This window comes from Brachionichthys hirsutus, chromosome 18, assembly GCF_040956055.1.
Source record: "Brachionichthys hirsutus isolate HB-005 chromosome 18, CSIRO-AGI_Bhir_v1, whole genome shotgun sequence".
Classification (NCBI taxonomy): domain Eukaryota; kingdom Metazoa; phylum Chordata; class Actinopteri; order Lophiiformes; family Brachionichthyidae; genus Brachionichthys; species Brachionichthys hirsutus.
The window spans coordinates 11288985-11307056 of record NC_090914.1 but is presented as its reverse complement, the minus strand read 5'-3'; the positions used below and the strand labels follow the sequence as shown (position 1 = coordinate 11307056).

At 49.6% G+C, this 18072-nt stretch overlaps 1 protein-coding gene across 1 annotated transcript; it reads right to left on the bottom strand.

Annotated features, from left to right (window-relative positions):
- Nucleotides 1-222: 222 nt before the first annotated feature.
- mapkbp1 (mitogen-activated protein kinase binding protein 1) lies at nucleotides 223-16541 on the bottom strand. Its single transcript, XM_068751561.1, has 31 exons — nucleotides 16422-16541; nucleotides 14935-15026; nucleotides 12863-12925; nucleotides 12728-12785; nucleotides 12410-12580; nucleotides 11600-11737; nucleotides 11342-11524; nucleotides 9999-10159; nucleotides 9536-9734; nucleotides 8628-8765; nucleotides 8223-8431; nucleotides 8063-8154; nucleotides 7634-7759; nucleotides 7466-7536; nucleotides 7271-7392; nucleotides 6901-6976; nucleotides 6687-6798; nucleotides 6518-6581; nucleotides 6272-6400; nucleotides 6004-6137; nucleotides 5853-5896; nucleotides 4585-4740; nucleotides 4374-4508; nucleotides 4054-4181; nucleotides 3821-3948; nucleotides 3412-3597; nucleotides 3063-3144; nucleotides 2508-2956; nucleotides 1633-2388; nucleotides 1251-1356; nucleotides 223-1177 (listed from the first exon to the last, which is right to left on the bottom strand). Exons 1-31 carry the CDS (start codon nucleotides 16539-16541, stop codon nucleotides 952-954), a joined length of 4854 nt encoding a protein of 1617 aa, XP_068607662.1. The 3' UTR covers nucleotides 223-951.
- Nucleotides 16542-18072: the final 1531 nt, after the last annotated feature.

Below are 18072 nucleotides of genomic sequence, written 5' to 3'. Positions count from 1 at the left end.
AGGTTAAACGGAGCGTGTTTCCGGTGGAGACGTGCTTGTTTTACGTTGAGCTGGCCAGACCTCCTCCAAACCGCTTGTGACGCATCTTTACGTACAAAATTGTCGGGCGAGACTGGTCCGTCCACAAAAACACTCCGACTGGAAACATCCGCTTTGTGATGCTATTTACGATTATCCCGTTGGGCGAGACTGGGCCTTCCACAAAACATGCGTTTTACTTTCACGTCAGTCTTTTATTTTTCAAAGCAGTAGAAGAACATTCCCGCTGATTGAAAGATGAAACATCCGACCAATCGGCTTCTGAGAAACTGCGGCAGACTAAATTCTCCTTAAAAACAGTATCTAACATTTACTGGTTTGTCAAAAACTTACAAATGTTTGAACCCCAACAGCCCCCTAAAAGTGTTTCTGATAAAAGCTAGAAAAGTGTTGGTGCTCTAGTCTAGCAGAACCGGTCCAACAGAACCTGACCTTGTGAAGAGGAAGAAGAGGAGCGGGTCAGTAGTCTGCAACAGGAAATAAATAAGCATGAAACGAACAGTTCTGCTTCACATTCAAGCGAGTCAGGACAAAGAATAAAATAAAGCTCGTTCACATCAAGCAGAACGTTTCACGCGGCTTTAGAACGTCTCTGCAGGCTAATATTAACATTTCTACAATGATGACGATCGGAAACAAAACGTCCGTTTGCTCGTCTCCAAACTTCAGGGAGTGAAAATGGGAAAAGTTCAAAGTCCTTAAAAACACGTTGATAAAAATATCAAAGGTTTCTAAAAAACAGTTAAAAGACTCGACCAGTAACACCAGATCAAAAGTCAAATGGCTTCAGGTCTTCCAGGAAGAGGAGGAAGAAGAGGAAGAGGAGGATAAGAGATAGACTAAACAAGGAGGCGAACGCGGGATCGATGAAGACCAGCGGGAAAAGAAAAGGGGGCGGAGCCGGGGTTCGGGCTACTCCGCGTTGTGCGTGTCGAGCCTCCTGTGAACGGCCTGCAGCAGCAGCAGGGAGTACTCCTCCAGGAGAGCCGTCGTCTTCGCCTCCCCGACTCCTCCCAACCCTCTCTCCACGCCCATCACGCTCGGCGCCCCGAGCGGCAAACCGTTGAGCTCCGCCCTCATGGCCTGGAAGGCTTCCGATAGGACGGCAGCCATTTCACGCTGGTCGGGGGAGGAACCGCTCACCTGGAGGAGAGGCGGACAGGTGAGCAACCTCAGAGCAGACCGGTGATAATGTCAGAAGAGAAACGTACCACCGACAGGACAGACTCACCTTCCTGTACAGGCGCGTTGCTCTTTTAAAGCAGCTCTGAAGCTCATTGGTCAGAGCTCTGCAGGTCTCCACATTGATTGGCTGGTCTGCACAGATGCAGCGAGAAAGAGAGAAGCAAACGGTCAGGTCACTCTATCAACAAGGATGTGGAGGTTTTCATTCTCCGACTTTCAAACCGCACAAACACGTTCGTTTGGACGGAAATCAGTGAGTTAAAAATAAACAAACAACGCTGATAAAGTAAATAAATAATAATTGTTTTATTGTTGACAAAAAAAACGACTGCTTCTGGTTGAGATGGAAGGATTAGAGTTCTGTCTGATAAACGATTGAACGAAGACGAGAGGAGTGAAAAATCTCACCCATCAGCCTGAATGAAGAGGCAGAGCCCCAACGGAGAGACGACAGGATGAAGGGATGAAGAAAGGGAGGAGGAAGAGGATGGGAGTCCAAACCTGTGTCACCTCTCTGGTTTGCGGGGGTCTGTGGCTCCTCGTCTTGCTGTGGGGGAGTCAGGGGGGACACGGACACTGGAGGAGGCCGCGATGAAGACGCGTTGGAGGGTGATGGCGAGAAGGCGGCGAGGGAGGGCTTGTCGGGGAGCGGCCTGCTGCTGGCGGGGACCCGAGCTTGGAGTCCGCGGGGTGCCACCTGGTTAGGCGATGAGGAGGAGGACGTAACCACAACCGGGACAACAGTAGCTTCAGGGGGTGTGGCTGGAGCGGCACCGGAGGGCGCCAAAGCAACAAGAGGAGGAGGAGCCTCTTTGGGATCCTCAGCCGACTCGAAGTGGAGGCCGTCGCCCATAGAGGAGGAGCGTGACATCTTGGCCATGGAGCTGGCGGTGGGGCTCATGTAGGAGCGGGGTGCTGCTGAAGTGGGGGAAGTGGAGGACAGCTTCCGTGGCGTGGGGACAGGAGCAGCCGTCTCCTGCAGGGGGGACCTGGAGGAGGCGGAGCCGGGCATCATCAGGGCAGGGGCTGTAGATGTGGGGTTCCTAGGGGAGGAGGGGAGGGTGGTGGGACGCTGTGGGGGGAGGAGCAACTGTGGGGGGAGGCGCAACTGTGGGGCGACCTCTCTAGATGGGCGCGAGATCCACTGGGAGGAAGAGGAGTCACCTGAGGAAGAAAGTTTCAGTTAAAGTCCTCCAGAGCACGCCACGACCTGGATTTGTGTCCCGGCCGCCCGGTACAGTATTCGGTACCGTTCACCTTCATCGCGTCCCGTGTCCACTTACCCGTGTCCGTCAGCAGACTCTGGACCGACTGAGCCTTACGAAGCCCGGAGGAGGCGCCCAGGTGGGAAGCAGCGGCACGGGCCGTTGGACCGAGGGTCCGTCTGGACTCAACTGTAGTTTGGACTTTCTTCTTCAGAGGGGACGATCGGCGGGTCTCCTGAGACACGGAGGTCTCTTCTTCCTCCACCTGGAGCTGCCGGATTTGGTTCTCAGTCTGAGGAGGTTCTGCTGAGCCCTGGTCAGTTCTGTTCTGGGACTCTACCTGGTCCTGAACCGTGGCAGTCTTCTCCTGGGTTGTGTCCTGGTTCCATGAAACCCTCTTGTCCCGGGTCTCAGCCTGATTCTGCTCCATCAGAGGCCGGACCTCTGAGACCAGAGGGCAGGCCCTTAGCTCCCCTCCTCCTCCTCCGTACCCGCTTGTCCGAGACGGGAAAGGAAGAACAGTGCGACTGAGGAGGAGGAGAGGAAAGACGAAGAGTTTGTAATCTGAGAATGACGCAACCCAACAACAGACTAACGTTGAGACATCAGGAACTGTTGGACGGCATGTTTCACCTTCCTGCTGAACTCTGGGACAGGAACCTGGACGAGATGCTGAGACTCTCGCTGGAGCTGTGAGACATTCTGCTCGGACTTCCTGTTAAACAGGTTCCATTATGTTCAACATTAATCATCGAGGACAAGTCCAGAATCCTTCAAGACAAGTCTTCGGTCATCTAAGACAAGAACAAGTCCAAATCTAGAGTCCTTTCTGACCCGTTTTAGTGAGTCTAGATTTGTTCAGGAGCCGTCCAGAGTCCTACATCTTCTGTCAAAGGTCTTGTCTTTGCTGAATCTCTGAACGTCCGTCTCTTAGCCCACGCTGAGACGACTGACCGCTGATGGCGGCTTTCATTTTGCATACCTGAGCTGGAGAGGTCGGCCAACGTGACGAAGTGTTCCTTCAGGAACGCCTCCTGGTCTGGCGTGTGGGGGATGGCCTGAGAGTTCCTGTCCTGCCCTCTTCCTCCTCCTCTTCCTACCTCCTCTTCATCGTCCTCCATCTCAGATGAATTTCCGTCCACACCGAGCGGCTCCGTGGGCTCAGAGTCTAGAAGAAAGGACGTATCACCGATACAGTAAAATAAAATATGTAAATAAAGGCAGCTAATCTTTATTTACATATTTCAGTGTCTTCTTTGTAGCATTTTGATTTGAAAGTTTTTTGTAAAAATTGTCTGAGAGGTACTAGAGTAAAGTACAAGTACTGTAAATTTGTACTTCATATCAGTAGTTGACTACAAGTACTTTGTTACAAAGTCGGTTTGTCCTACCGTCTCCTGAAGGTCTGACTGGACTGGACAGACTGGAGTTAAATCCCAGTGAGCAACCAGAGTCTGGACTGGGCTTGTCCTGTTGTCCCCCAGCGGGAGCAGGATTTGCCTCCTTCACCTGAAACTCACTGACGGGAACAGGTGTGGTGCTAGGGGGCGTGGCTTAAGTGAAGACCAGGCAACATCCAAAACAAATAATGTCTGGTGATGATGAAACGAAGAAACGGTCCTACCTCCCCGCCAGGCTCACGCTGTCCTCCCATTGGTCAGGATATAGCACCACTTCTTCCCTGTCTGGGGTCTGATTGGACAACCAGATGAAATCTGGCCTGTGATTGGCTCTCACTTCATTGCAGCCCGCCTGGTCAGACAGAATCAACTCAACCAATTTGAACGTAGATGTTTGAGGTAAATTTTAGCCGTCTGCTGATCAAATGTCCCTCATAAATGATCTACTCCAATAATCCAACAACATTTACAGCGAAGAAAATAACTTAGCATGTGAACAAAACCACGAAATACAGCAAGAGAACCATGAGCTTCACTGGCTCACCCATGCACCGGTGACCTGCAGGCTCATTGTGCTCCCCAGATCCTGAGAGGCCTTGTGAAGCCCCACCTCTCCATCCAGATCCCTCCCCTTCTGACTGCAGGGGGAGGTGCTAACAGTCACAGGGCGTGGCTGAATCTAAATGGGTGGGACAAAAGATCAGACCCACGCTGCATTCACATCATGTAGGAGAAAAAAGGGTCTGTATCGGTACCTCCTCCTGCTCTGATTGGGGGGGTCCCTCTCTGTCCGGGCAGTACGAGTCCAGCATTCTCAGGTCCAGCATGGACTTCACCATCAGGTCGCCAGCCCCGGCACCGCCCGTCCTCCTGGACCAGCGTCGGCGAGGGGGTTGACGCTCCGCCGCATCCTGAGGAGATAAATTAAAATGATCAGAAATGATGCGTTCAGGAGCTTCATGTTCTCCACCACGCCGGTAGATCTGAGTGATAGTGAGAGATGTCGCTAATCAAATACCTTTAAGAATATCAGGAAGTGCAGTTTCCACTTCTTACATTTGTTTAGTGTAAGAAGTGGGCGTGTTGCATTCACTGACCTTCCTGCTGTAAAAGTGGGCGTGTTGCATTCACTGACCTTCCTGTTGTAAGAAGTGGACATGTTGCATTCACTGACCTTCCTGTTGTAAAAGTGGGCGTGTTGCATTCACTGACCTTCCTGTTGTAAGAAGTGGGCGTGTTGCATTCACTGACCTTCCTGTTGTAAGAAGTGGGCGTGTTGCATTCACTGACCTTCCTATTGTAAGAAGTGGGCGTGTTGCATTCACTGACCTTCCTGTTGTAAGAAGTGGGCGTGTTGCATTCGCTGACCTTCCTGCTGTAAAAGTGGGCGTGTTGCATTCACTGACCTTCCTGCTGTAAAAGTGGGCGTGTTGCATTCACTGACCTTCCTGTTGTAAGAAGTGGGCGTGTTGCATTCACTGACCTTCCTGTTGTAAGAAGTGGGCGTGCTGCATTCACTGACCTTCCTGCTGTAAAGGTGGGCGTGTTGCATTCACTGACCTTCCTGCTGTAAAAGTGGGCGTGTTGCATTCACTGACCTTCCTGTTGTAAGAAGTGGGCGTGTTGCATTCACTGACCTTCCTGCTGTAAAAGTGGGCGTGTTGCATTCACTGACCTTCCTGTTGTAAGAAGTGGGCGTGTTGCATTCACTGACCTTCCTGTTGTAAGAAGTGGGCGTGCTGCATTCACTGACCTTCCTGCTGTAAAAGTGGGCGTGTTGCATTCACTGACCTTCCTGCTGTAAAAGTGGGCGTGTTGCATTCACTGACCTTCCTGTTGTAAGAAGTGGGCGTGTTGCATTCACTGACCTTCCTGCTGTAAAAGTGGGCGTGTTGCATTCACTGACCTTCCTGTTGTAAGAAGTGGGCGTGTTGCATTCACTGACCTTCCTGTTGTAAGAAGTGGGCGTGTTGCATTCACTGACCTTCCTGTTGTAAGAAGTGGGCGTGTTGCATTCAATGACCTTCCTGCTGCCACTGCAGTTTGAGGAGTTTTCATGATACATTCCTGAAGGGAAAAAAAAGACATAACAGTCTTTAATGTTTGTCTCACTGAACGGCAGTTCACAACGCCGCACTATGCTAATTTAGCATGCCGTAACCACGGAAACCGACCCGACTCCTCCTCCTCCGGGTTTCCTGCTGTTAGCACGTATGCGCAGCAAGGCTCCTCTTCCTCCTCCTCTTCCTCCTCCTTGTCACTATCAGAGGATAGGGTGACGGCACGGGGAGTCGACGACTCCTTGTTACTGCGTCAAACACAAATAAAATCAATACGTGTGCGTAAATAATACGTTTAAAATATCACATGATTAAAACAAGTTTTATTTTGAAAAGCCCTTCAGCGGTTCCGTCGTATGAAGAACCCGTTGACGGCGTTTACCCAAGGCGTGTTGCTTTCTGCTGACGTGCATTCTGGGAGTTCTGAGCGCTGCTGGGGGGTCGAATGTCAGCGAGCCGTTGTCTCATCCTGATGGTCAGCTCTGGACTGAGACGCCACACAAAGATACAGCTGCATGCATGCGCGCGCACACACACAAACACGCACACGCACACTCAGCCTTTATGAAAGTATTTTTTCTATTATGAAGAAATAAACTTTAAGACATCGCTCCAAACTTTGACGCACCTGTCTCCAGAGACGCTGAGCAGGTGTCTGCAGTCATTGCTGAACTTCAAACCTGTTACGATCTCTGAGAGAGACACACACACACACACACACACACACACCAAAAGCCCCGGTCAGCATGTCATAAAACAAGGAGCTGAGCGTGTTGGACTGAAGCGGTCCGACTGACCCGAGTGTCCGAACATGGTCGCCACGCACTCCCCAGAGTAGAAGTCGAATATGCTGATGTTCTTATCCGAACAGGAGGTGGCGATGTAGAGTCCAGACGGATCGATCTGCACCTGAGGAGGATGGGGGAGGTGTCAACTAAATGAAATCATCAGTCATCTAGTGCTGCTGTCGCCATGGAAACGTGAGACTTGGGCTCGATGGCGTGAACCGACCTTAATGAGAGTCCCGTCCTCGCCCTGAGAGCCTTTGTACAACTTCTTCTGTTTGCCATTGCTGATGTTGAAGATCCTGAAAAATGAAAGGAGGAAAAGAAAAATGACGCTGAAGAAATCTCACGGTAGAATTAATATAAAGTTAAAAGTGGTTGTTGCAATAAACCGGTCTATTACGATTTTAGACAAATGAACGCTGTAAAATGTTGAAACCATGACACCTCTGTCAGGAGGCTGCTGTTGTTCCCACATTGACCAGCAGGTGGTGACATCGACAATAACATGCAGACAGCCTTGGTAGTTAATCCTAATCCTAATCCTCCTCCTGCTTGCTGCTGGGTAATCCTGGAGTCACGTTTGTGCCACACACCTGATGCTGCGGTCCTGGCATCCCACCGCGGCGTACTTCCTGGTCGGTTCGACGTCCATGTCGTACAGCGTCGTCTTCCTCACCACGTGATGAGTCCGCGTGAACTCCAGCCCCTGCTCCGTCTAGTGGGGGCGGGGCAGCTGGTAAGACATCCCGTTTGCTGCGACTGTGACATCACTCGGGTGTCGCTCTCACCTGCTGAGCGCTGCGGAAGTAGACGCTCTTATCGGCCCCGCAGGTGATCATCCTCACCTTCCCCTCATTGGCTGACAGACAGGAAGAAGAAGGTGACGTCAGAGGACAGAAACTGCTCAGGGTGAGGAGGCTGTGACAGCTCAGAGGTCAGAGGTCACGGGGACTGACCGGCGAATCGGACGGCGGTGATGGAGGACGAGTGCTCGTCCAGAGTCTGGACCAGGCTGTACTCTGTTCCGGCATCCAGGACGTGGATCAGCCGGTCCCGGCTGGCCGTGGCCAGAAGCTTCAGACCTGATGTGCAGACGGACGATTATCGGAGCATCAGCGGTCCTTTAGAGTAGGAGCCAACGCTCACGCGTACCGGTTACTAATGCTACGTTAAATAATACGTCGAGGCATTTGTCTCAGGTGCGTCGGGATCAGACGGGAGCAGGACCAACCAGACGCTCCGGTTTACGCCAAGTTCGATCATCTCCATTTAATCGGCGGTGGGATTAAACTGGATCAGAGCCTGTCCTGACGTTGTTGTTGTTGTTGTTGTTGTTGTTGTTGTGTGCGTCGAGAATAATCTCCCGTAACAGATCCGACTCTCACCCGTATCCGGCTTGGAGAATTCGAGGCAGAGGATCTCAGAGTCGTGAGCCTGAACGTTCATGATCTCCTCCATACTGTCCAGATCGTGGATCCTACAACACACACACACACACATGTGTGTTGTCTGTCTGGACTGAAACCGACCCCCCATCGGTCTCACCTGAGGACTCCCATGCGGTCCCCAGAGGCCAGGTGCTGTCCATCGGGACTGACTCTCAGGGTCCTGATGCCCGCCCTGCTCTGGGCAGTCTGCTGCCCATCTGGACCCGATGACCCCGCCTTCTCTGTGTTGCCAGTGGCGACCGTGGCGCTCTCCGTGTCCGGGAGGCTGGAGATGTTGTCGTCCACGTAAATGACCTTCTGCAAGTCCTGAGGGGCCAGAGGGGTGTGGTCAGGTGTTCAGGTACCAGAAACAATTGTTAGCTTTCATTAGCGCTACCACCGTCGCTACGGGACACGCACCGTTGCTCTTGATGTTCGGTATCAGGTATCATGATCATGGGCTCACCTACGTGGCTGTGTGTGATGTGACGTGAACAAAAGGTGAAGGTGTGTGTTCTCGTACGTGGCTCAGGATGTTCCCGTTGACAGTGTCGTGACCGTCGACGTTCCACAGCCGGATGGTGTTGTCCGAGGAGCAAGACAGGAAGGATCCAGGAGGGAGATGTGCGCCGTTTCCTCCTCCTGCCTCCTCAGGGTACACCTGCAGGAGACAAAGGCGCACCTGTCATTTTATTCTGAAAAGTCATGGATCGCAGTTTCTTTTGTTATCTCGTCATTATTATTATATTATTATTGACTCTTCACCAAACCCCTCCCCTTGAGCAATGATTGTCCAATCACAGCTCAGCCATGTTTGTATTTCACCACATCAGCGATGTTAGCCGCTAATGTTAGCGTTAGAGTTCCTAACTCCCTGTCGTAATGAGTTACTTTCTAGTTACCTATTATTTTGTGGCCTCATGGGCAACATTAGGAAATTAAATTACATTTTTAATGCAATTTAAACATATAACATTATGTTTAAAATATGGAGATTGTGTGCAGTTTAAATTAGTCACTCTGAACAAACAAAAAAAGAAGAATTTTGACATCACCTTTATGGATGTTGAACAGATTCCACTCTCTTATCTTTGCATAAATACGAAGCTACAGCCAACAGCTGCTATCTTAGCTTAGCATAAAGCCTTCGTCTTTACCGTCGAGATGTGAGAGAGGAATCCAAACATCTGACTCGGGGAGGAAGAGAAGGCGACAGCACTGAATGTTGAACTATTCCTGTACCGTCTGATTAATAACAGCTTAAGTCCTCCACGGTGCCGACAGGAACACGATGGTCCAGTCCAGTTCAGTTCAGAGCAGGAACCCGCAGTTGCCTTTGTCTGTGTGGTGTTTCAGCTTTGTGACCTTTGACTTCTCATAAGGACATGCACGTGTGACCGATCACTGTGTTTGCGATTTATGCAAGCTGACCTCCAGGCTCCACACGCAGGAGGAGTGGTAGAGGGCCGAGTACAGCTTCCCTGCCCTCCGGGGGTCTCGGAGGTCACGGACATCCCACACGTAAACACTGTGGTCATTGTAGATGCACGACAGCCATCGGTTGGCGGGGTCGTAGGTCACAGCCACGGTGTCTGGGTAACGAGCGTCCGGCCGGTAGGGGAACAGATGACTGAGGCGGAGGAGCGACAGAACGAGAGCAGGGTTGATAATCTCATAATCATTCCTCGTACAGCACCCAATGCACCCCGGCTCCGCCCACCAGTGGAGGGGAAACACGACCATAAAAGGCAAAGGATCCAGTGATGGATCAGTAACATGACTCTTTACCTCATTATGTTTCCACTAGCATGAATAGAAGCTATGCACTGCATGTAAGGAGGCACACGTATGTACAAATACATGCATGTGGTGCCGCCCGACAGGTGTGCGTTACCTGGCGTCCACCATGCTGGCGATGTCCGCTCCGAGACAGTGTGGGCGGGGCAGAGAGCACAGGAAGTGCAGGTTGACGGGGCTGAAAGCTCTGACCGTCCCGTCAGAACATCCACAGAAGATCATCTCGTCCGTGACGGACAGACAGGTGGCCTGAGATGTCTGAGGACACACAGACCGACAGGTGAGCCACCATCATGAGGGATGAGGATGCCGAGATGAAGATGTGTTCTCCAGCCGGCATGTGATTGGCTGTTTTTACAGGAATAAACAGCGTCTGTGGCAGCAGGACGACGCCCGGTTTTGGTTTAAAACTCGTTTTCCGGACATGCGGCTGCAGATGAAGATGGCGATGATGCGGCCGACTGTAGTCGCCTCTTTTTGCTTCCAGTCTGTGAAGCCATGATGAAGTTTTCAATGCTAATGGGCAGGCTAAGCTAATGAGATGCTACGACTAACACTGAGCTCGTCATCTTTCCATTCAATAATAACAACATCACGGTCTAAAGGCTGTGATGACGGATTTCTGTCACATTAGTCTTTGTGCCCGTCAGACAGAAAATGTAAATGAAGTGAGAGAACGTTCGTGGGAGAAGAACCCGACAATGAGATCTGTGTGGAGACGGCACGTCTCGTCAGCGCTGCAGCAGAGGGAATGCTGGATGTCGGTGGACTGATGATGCATTCAGGGTCCGCCCGGAACCAACAGGTGTTGGGAGACGTTGGCGATATGTCCGCCAGCCAATCGGGTGGAGTGCTGGTCATGAATGGCGTGAGAGAAAGGAAGTGGCCTGTGCCGAGTCGGTCAGCTGCAGAGCTAGCTTGTTTCACACACTTTTGTGTTCATGGCATTGTGACTGACCTGACCTTTGAGCAAATGGATGCTGTGCTAATCTAGGCTCGCCCCCACAGGCTAGTTTTGGTAAAGAAAAGCCGATGAAGAAGCCTAAAGAAGGTGGATTGTGCTTAAAAACATGCTAAATTGGCAACACTGGGTTTTTGTACACCTGGATAACATCTTAAACAGCTGATGTGGCTAGCCAGCTAGCATGTGAGCAGCCCGCTACTAAAAGCCATTGTGGTTTTTAATAGTTAATGCTCAGCCGACGGAATCCAGGCAGGATGACGACGACTTACGGAGACGGAGTCGACTCTCTGCACCGGAAGCAGAAGAGGAAGCAGAGGAACTTCACATTAGAATGTTTGGACACACAGCAAAGTACAAAACGGAACATCACCAAAACAGCTCAGGGTCACGATGAGAGGCAGCAATTATCTCCCAGGTCGAACATTTGAATCACCATGGAAACATTCAGGCTTCCCAAAACTGGCGCCCTGACTCACCCGTAGCTCCACCCACTTGTCGAGGAGTCGCCGTTCGTTGAACTCGCACAGCAGGCCTGAAGAAGTGATGCAGAAAGTGGAGGAGGCGTGCTGACCCCGACCACACGCCACATCGCTGAAGAAGTTATTCCTGAGTTCTCCCAGCAGCCCTGAACGCCCCAGCAGAGGGACGGTGGCGTTCACCTGCGGACAATGATCGGTAAACCAGGCCGTCGTTCAGGACACGACATAACCGGTGACTAAGCTCAGCAACAGAACCTTGGAGGTCATGCCGTGGTCCAGGTACCAGAACTTGACGTGGCGGTTGCCGGCGGTAACAAAGTAGGAGCTGTCGTCCGAGAAGGAGACGGCCGTCACCTTACTGGACACCTTATTAGCCGCGATCACCACATTTTTCTGACGCAACAGAGACAAGACAACAAAAAGGGATTAATGGGTTCGTAGGTTCAGACGGAAACGTAAATACTGAACACAAAGCGACCGGCGTTAAGAAGATGAACGGGTTAAAGAGGTGAGCTGGGCCTCGAGCCGTGCTCCACAATGTCACAGAGGTGGAGTATGGTCACCATGGCAACCAGGCTGCACACCTCACCTCCTCTGGAGGAGTTCATGCTCGACTGTCATCCATTTATGCAGGAAGCAGTTTGCGTTCTCATCTTTAGCAGCCGTCGGCTTTAAATTTGACCGAATTCTCTCAAAACACCTCAAACTTAGAGTTGTGTTATTTTCAACATCGGACCCCATCTGGAAAAAAAGAGTAATTCCAGCCTCCATTTTCAGACCAGATGACCGTTAATCCTGATTTCCTCCCCCACTGGATCAAAAGGCAGCAGCCGGGCTCCGTTCCGCTTTAAACAGATGACATCGTGTCCGACCTTCCCAACGGGCTGGAGGATTCCTGATGAGCCGGCTGGAATTTATCCACGTGATGTCATTTCCATTTTATTGTCTTATTGTTAGACACATTCACATTCTTTTACGGGTCATGGCTGTTTTCACGCGTCTCGTTTCAGAAGAATATAAATTCTAGGACGGATTCGTTCCCCTCGTTCATGTCGAGCTCTTTACCTTCCAGTTCCAGACGTTGACCATCATGTCGTGTTGGTAGCCCACGCTGACGATGTATTTTCCATTTGGAGAAAATGCCACACAGGAGATTCCATATTTATGTTCATGCAGTTCGGCGATCTGCTGATGCTCTGAGATGTCCCAGATTCGCACCGCCGGCATGTGGCCGCTCTGGAGGAGGAAAACGAGCAGCGACACAAAATGAAAATAGATTTCGGTTGGATTTCTGTTTCTATTTAGTCTACATGCTCTTAAAACTTTTTAAAATGTCATCCTGCTGCTAATCCCAGGTCAGGACCTGCAGTCAGTAAAACTCACCTCTCCCGTGACAATGAATCTCCCATCAGGAGAAAATGCTAACGTCGTGATCGCCTTCCTAAAAGACACAAACCGAGCTTCAGCACGTTTCATATCCGACAAAGGGTCGCGTAGGCCGGCAACCTCAAGTCGTACCTGGAGCTGTTGAAAATGTGATGCTGTTTGTTCTTGCGAGGATTCAACAGGACGACGACACACCTGAAGACACACACATACACACGCACGCGCGCGCACACACACACACACACGTTAGCATGTTCAAACCAGGAGTTCACATCAGTTCAAGCTGTATAAAACATGACAGCCCCATGAAACCCAGGTTCCCTCTGTGCTGCCTGATAGGTACACATTATTAGCACGCTAACATGCTAAAAGAGATGTTAAAAATGCTTCACCTCTAACACACGCCAAAATGTCTTCATATTTTGAAGCTTGATCTCCCTCCCTCGCTCACGGACACACACACACACACACACACACTTTGCTGTATAAACAGCGAGCAGGTTTAATGAGTCTCTGTTTGGTGACTCAATCTGTCCAACCTGAACCTTCATAAACAGTTCAGACCGTTCCGGACCCCTGAGACCAGATCCAGGCCCACTTTGGTTCGCTTCATTTAAATCCCACTCCAGGACATTCCTGTTTGCATTTTCAAGCTGAACACGATTTCCTCATCTCTACTCCGCTGCGCTATATTTTATCATTCTTAATGATCGTTTATCATTATTTTACTGTTATTCTGTCTGTATTCAACCTGAATGTCTCTCTCCCCACTCTCTCTCTGCGCACACATTAACCTACTTATGCCATGGCCCCACCCCCTCGCTCCACTGCCCAACCTCATTTCAACCCAGTCTCTTCTAAACTGACGTCTTTTCATGCAGAACTGAGTCAGAATCTTCTGATCCGCGAGCGCACTAACCCACAGCTCCGACCAATCAGAAGCCCCCACTCGTCCCACGGCTGATTGGTCAAATAAAGAATTATGTCCTATAACCTTTTCCTGGCTAAAATAAATACATTTGTATTGTATTGTAATGTATTGACAGAGATATTGTGACGAGCAAACCGAGCCGCTGCCGAGCTGAACCAGCTTCCATTTATGAGACGTCTGCTTCACGCTGCGCTGCTTTGTTATAAACGATAAAGTTTTCACCACCTATAAACGTCCTCCTCGCAGCCTCCCTGCATAAGCGTTGACTTACTGACGCCGCGGCCGCTTCACACGCCGTTCAGGGTTCGAGTCTGTTTGCTGTAGCCTGAAATGGGAGCAACGTGTTCTACGAAGCTGGCGTGTGGCTGAGGAGCGCCTTGTGTGGTTTAATCTGCTTAGCATTTGATCATGTGCATAAAATAGAATGTTTAATCATGGGGTCGCAAAGGGAGATTCCGCTGAAGGAGACAACGACGCAGGACATTTCCCTCAGTCAGAGGAATTCTAGAACGTTCCACTCCTCTCATTCAGACATTCCCGTCATTCCTCGCTGCTCAAAGGTCCAAGGAGGATTTAAAGGCTCCTGGCCTGTCTGGAAGGCGGGGATCAGCTGACCTTTGATGTCCCAGATGAATGTCGTCGTTTCCTGGGATCCAGGATTAGAATTGTGCACGAATGACTCTGATTCATCTCGCCTGCGTGTGGTAACTAATAAATCCTGACAAATGCCGCGGCAAGGCGAGAAGGTCGAGCGGAAGACGGTGGGAAGCGGAATGGGCGCAGTGACGCTTCACGCAGTGCAGAGGAAGCACAGCGCGCACTGCGAACCAAAACAAACATGGGAGAGGGAGGGGCTTCCCATCCGACGAGCGGCCCTTTCAAGCACGCGAGCTGCTCCCAAAGTTCGGTTTGCTTTAGTGTGAACGCAGCACCGAACAATGCTGCGACTTCCAGCTCCCCAATCATTCATTACCCAACAGAACATAGTAGTACTTTATATAATGATCAAGCTATCGGCAAATACTTCCCCCTCCCACTTCAGCTACATTCAACTGAGCAATCGGAAAAATTTACTTGCAGTTTTTAAGCTTCAGTTAACACTTCAGCTCCTTTCAGACGCATCATTAACTTTCAGCTGATGCCTCAACTCATGTCAACACGTAACGTTCAAGACGTCAACTCAACCGAACAGACACACAAATAGACTTTCGGTTAAATAGAGGCGTTAAATAAACCCCGAGTAGGAGACGATGAAACCATCACAGCGTCTCACCCAGCTGGATAAGCCAACAGTCCAGTTCGAGGGTCGCAGGCTAGCGCTCGGTTCCCCGGAGCCGTGATGCCAAGAACCTTCTCCAAGGTCACCTGAAGGACAAACATAATTATTAGCCACTGATCCAAGCGCATTTTCACATTATAAAGTGTCATTCTGACTCGACTCACTGCTTGTAGCAACCAGAGCGTCTGGCTTAACGCTGGTCCTACTATAAAATAGATCTATTTTCATTTAGCACGAAGGTGCATTGTCCATTCTATTAGGGAGCGAATAGAGGCGGCTTCGTATAACATCCTGAGTAAAGAAGCCGCATTGGTGTGAGCTCAAACTTGTGCCTCAGCATTCTGGGAGTTCAGCCTGAAGCCGTGGAAAAGATGACCGAAGCCCTGCGGGGACAAACGGGCAGGAATGGCCAGCCTGCCTGGAGGCTCTGTGTTTACATTAGTTTGGTTTCATTAAGCAGCTCCACTGATTGGACCCGTTTAACCGGCCCAGAGCCAGAAGCGCTTCAAGCCGATCGTAAAACCAAGATGAACACGATTTAAATATTCTGCTGCAGCAGTCAAACAGAGGAGATCTGGAACCCAACAGTGTCCAGCGGAACCGAGCGAGCTGAGAATGCTGCAGAATCGGTTGCACGCCCGAGCGAGCGTGTGTGTGTGTGTGTGAGAGAGAGAGAGAAATATGCCAACGCAGCAGAATGAAGGCTTGAAGCTTTGCAGGAAAAAAATGGCTCATGCTGTGTATGATGGAACAAAATGAATTAATGAACATATTTACAACATTTCAAATGCACTTATGTGTGTGTGTGTGTGTGCACTCTTAAATCTGTGTGTCCGTGATGGATGAAATGTGAGGAAAACAAGGAGGGAGGAATTCAAAATATGTGCATTTTAGGGAGGGAACAAATTATGCATGTTTAAAAGCATTCAAAGTGTATTTAGATTTACATTTGGTAAACAACACAAATAGATTGGACACCAAGAGAACAATGGAGACCGGTCTACAACGCTTTACAGCAAGCAGATATGTTTTAAAGCGACGTGCTGGTCAGCGCTCTGAGACACTGTCCGGTTTGAGACAACGTCCCAGAGCTGGACGACTCTGCATCGGGTTCAGACGTGGAAGAACATCCTTTATTAACCCCGACACAAAAAACTGCAAGGTGCTATAAAGGCATGGCAACCGTGCAGAGGACGGCCTGGGTGAAAGGTGCCTAAAGCGAGGAGGCCTCCAGCCCCAAAGGAAGGGTTACTGCAGGGTTGACTTTAGAAGAGCGTTGGGACACTGTGACGTCACTAGAGGTCGCCCGATCATTACAGGCCGGAAACACCTGCAGCTGAAAACAGGTTTAAATAATGGAGTGCAATAAAGTCAATAGGAACGTCTCAGTGATTGAATGGGGTAATACCACAGCAGAAAATCAAAGGCCTTTTCATTATCAGTGTGAGTGTGCGTGCGCGTGCGTGTGCGTGTGTGCGCACCTTCACGCTCAGGTCCGCTTTGTGCCGCGCGGCGCCGCTCCTCCGCCTCAGTTTGATGGAAGGGGAGCGCAGCAGGTTCTTGATGCGGCTGCGGATCGTGCCGCTCCCGTCCGCGGTCATCGCGCTGTTAGCGGCCCGGCTAGCCGCCTCTCTCAGCGGCCGGAGCCTCCCTCTAGTGCTCGCTCGTCCGCTAACGCTGCTGCAGCTGTCATGCTGTCTGCGAGTCGAGTCGTGCCGGACCAGTGCTCGTGTTCAGCCGGGCTGGGTCCGGTTCTAGGCGTGGACGGGTCCGTGTGACAGGCTCCGGGTCCGCTCTTCGGCCGCATCGTATATCTCCGCCGCCGCGGAGCCCCCACGAGCGGCTGCTACGGAATCCAAAACGACTGACCGACTGACGCGACTCCAACGTCAAGTCCGCACGTGACGGTCACACGAATACTTCCGGTCTGGCTTTTCAGAATAAACGTATTAGCTTGTTTTTACGAGCATTACAGTGTGCTTTAGGTGATATATTTCATTTTAAACAAAAGTACATGAAGTATTTTCACAATTTTTTACAATTATTTACTTTTAGATGAAACCTGTATGCAGTATATAAAAAAGAAACAATGATTTTGTTTTCTCCGTAGCCTTGCGTCTAAATCCTCTACTTCCGCTGTCGCGTTTGACCTGAAGACGGACAGCGCCACCCAGCGGCACAGCAATGTTAACTAAAAAACCACTTTATCTCAGTTTAAACAAGAATAAAGGAGTCTTGTGTTATTGTGTCAGGAGTTACAGTAATGTTTTTGCTGCCATTTGTTTGTTGTTTTGATAATCTGTTAGCAGGTTTTCTCAAAAAGAGAAGACTTTTAATGAAATGTCTTTTACAGAAAAGAAAGTAAAATATAATTGAAAACCAAAAAACATATTTTTAAACTTTATTCCTATTAGTGTCTTTTGTCAGGCATCTGTAGGCCATCAGACAATATATATTTACAACAGAGGTCCTTTAAAGCATTAAAAAATTACAAATTTAGATACAATAACAACTGTACACTGTACAAACCGGTCTAATGCAAAAAAGAGCAAAACAACTTTCTCCAAAGAAACATCATAAACAAAAAACTCACAATGGTCCTTAAATTGTTCTGTACTGCTACACAAATGAGCTCACAGGTGAATCCAGGTGAGTCAAGCCTCCGTCTTAACGCTCCTTTTGGACAAATATGAAAAACTACGCTCTTCTATACCCTGAATGAACTTCAGATACTTTTAATTCCCCGAGGAGACTAAAGATATGAAAGGCTTTTCAATACCTTTAATATACACGCCTATGTTGATACCTTTATTGAACGTTCTTATTGAAGGTGAGATCCTCTCAGGAAACTGAACTATATTAAATGATTTTAATATAAATCAAAGGTTGTCCATCATATGCATCAAACTGTAGCGTCACCTGTCAGTGAAATGTTGCCGTGACACTGAATTCTTATTTCCACCAAATGGGAAATTTTGAAAATGTGTTTATTTTTTCTCATATTTTCCTATCACTGTTCTTTGATACTCCGTTGTAGAGAAGTCATAAGAAGTAAACTACAAATGAGTAAAAGCGGCAGTGTAAAAAGTACCTTAAATTGAGCATTGAAACACAAAAACAATAAAAACACAA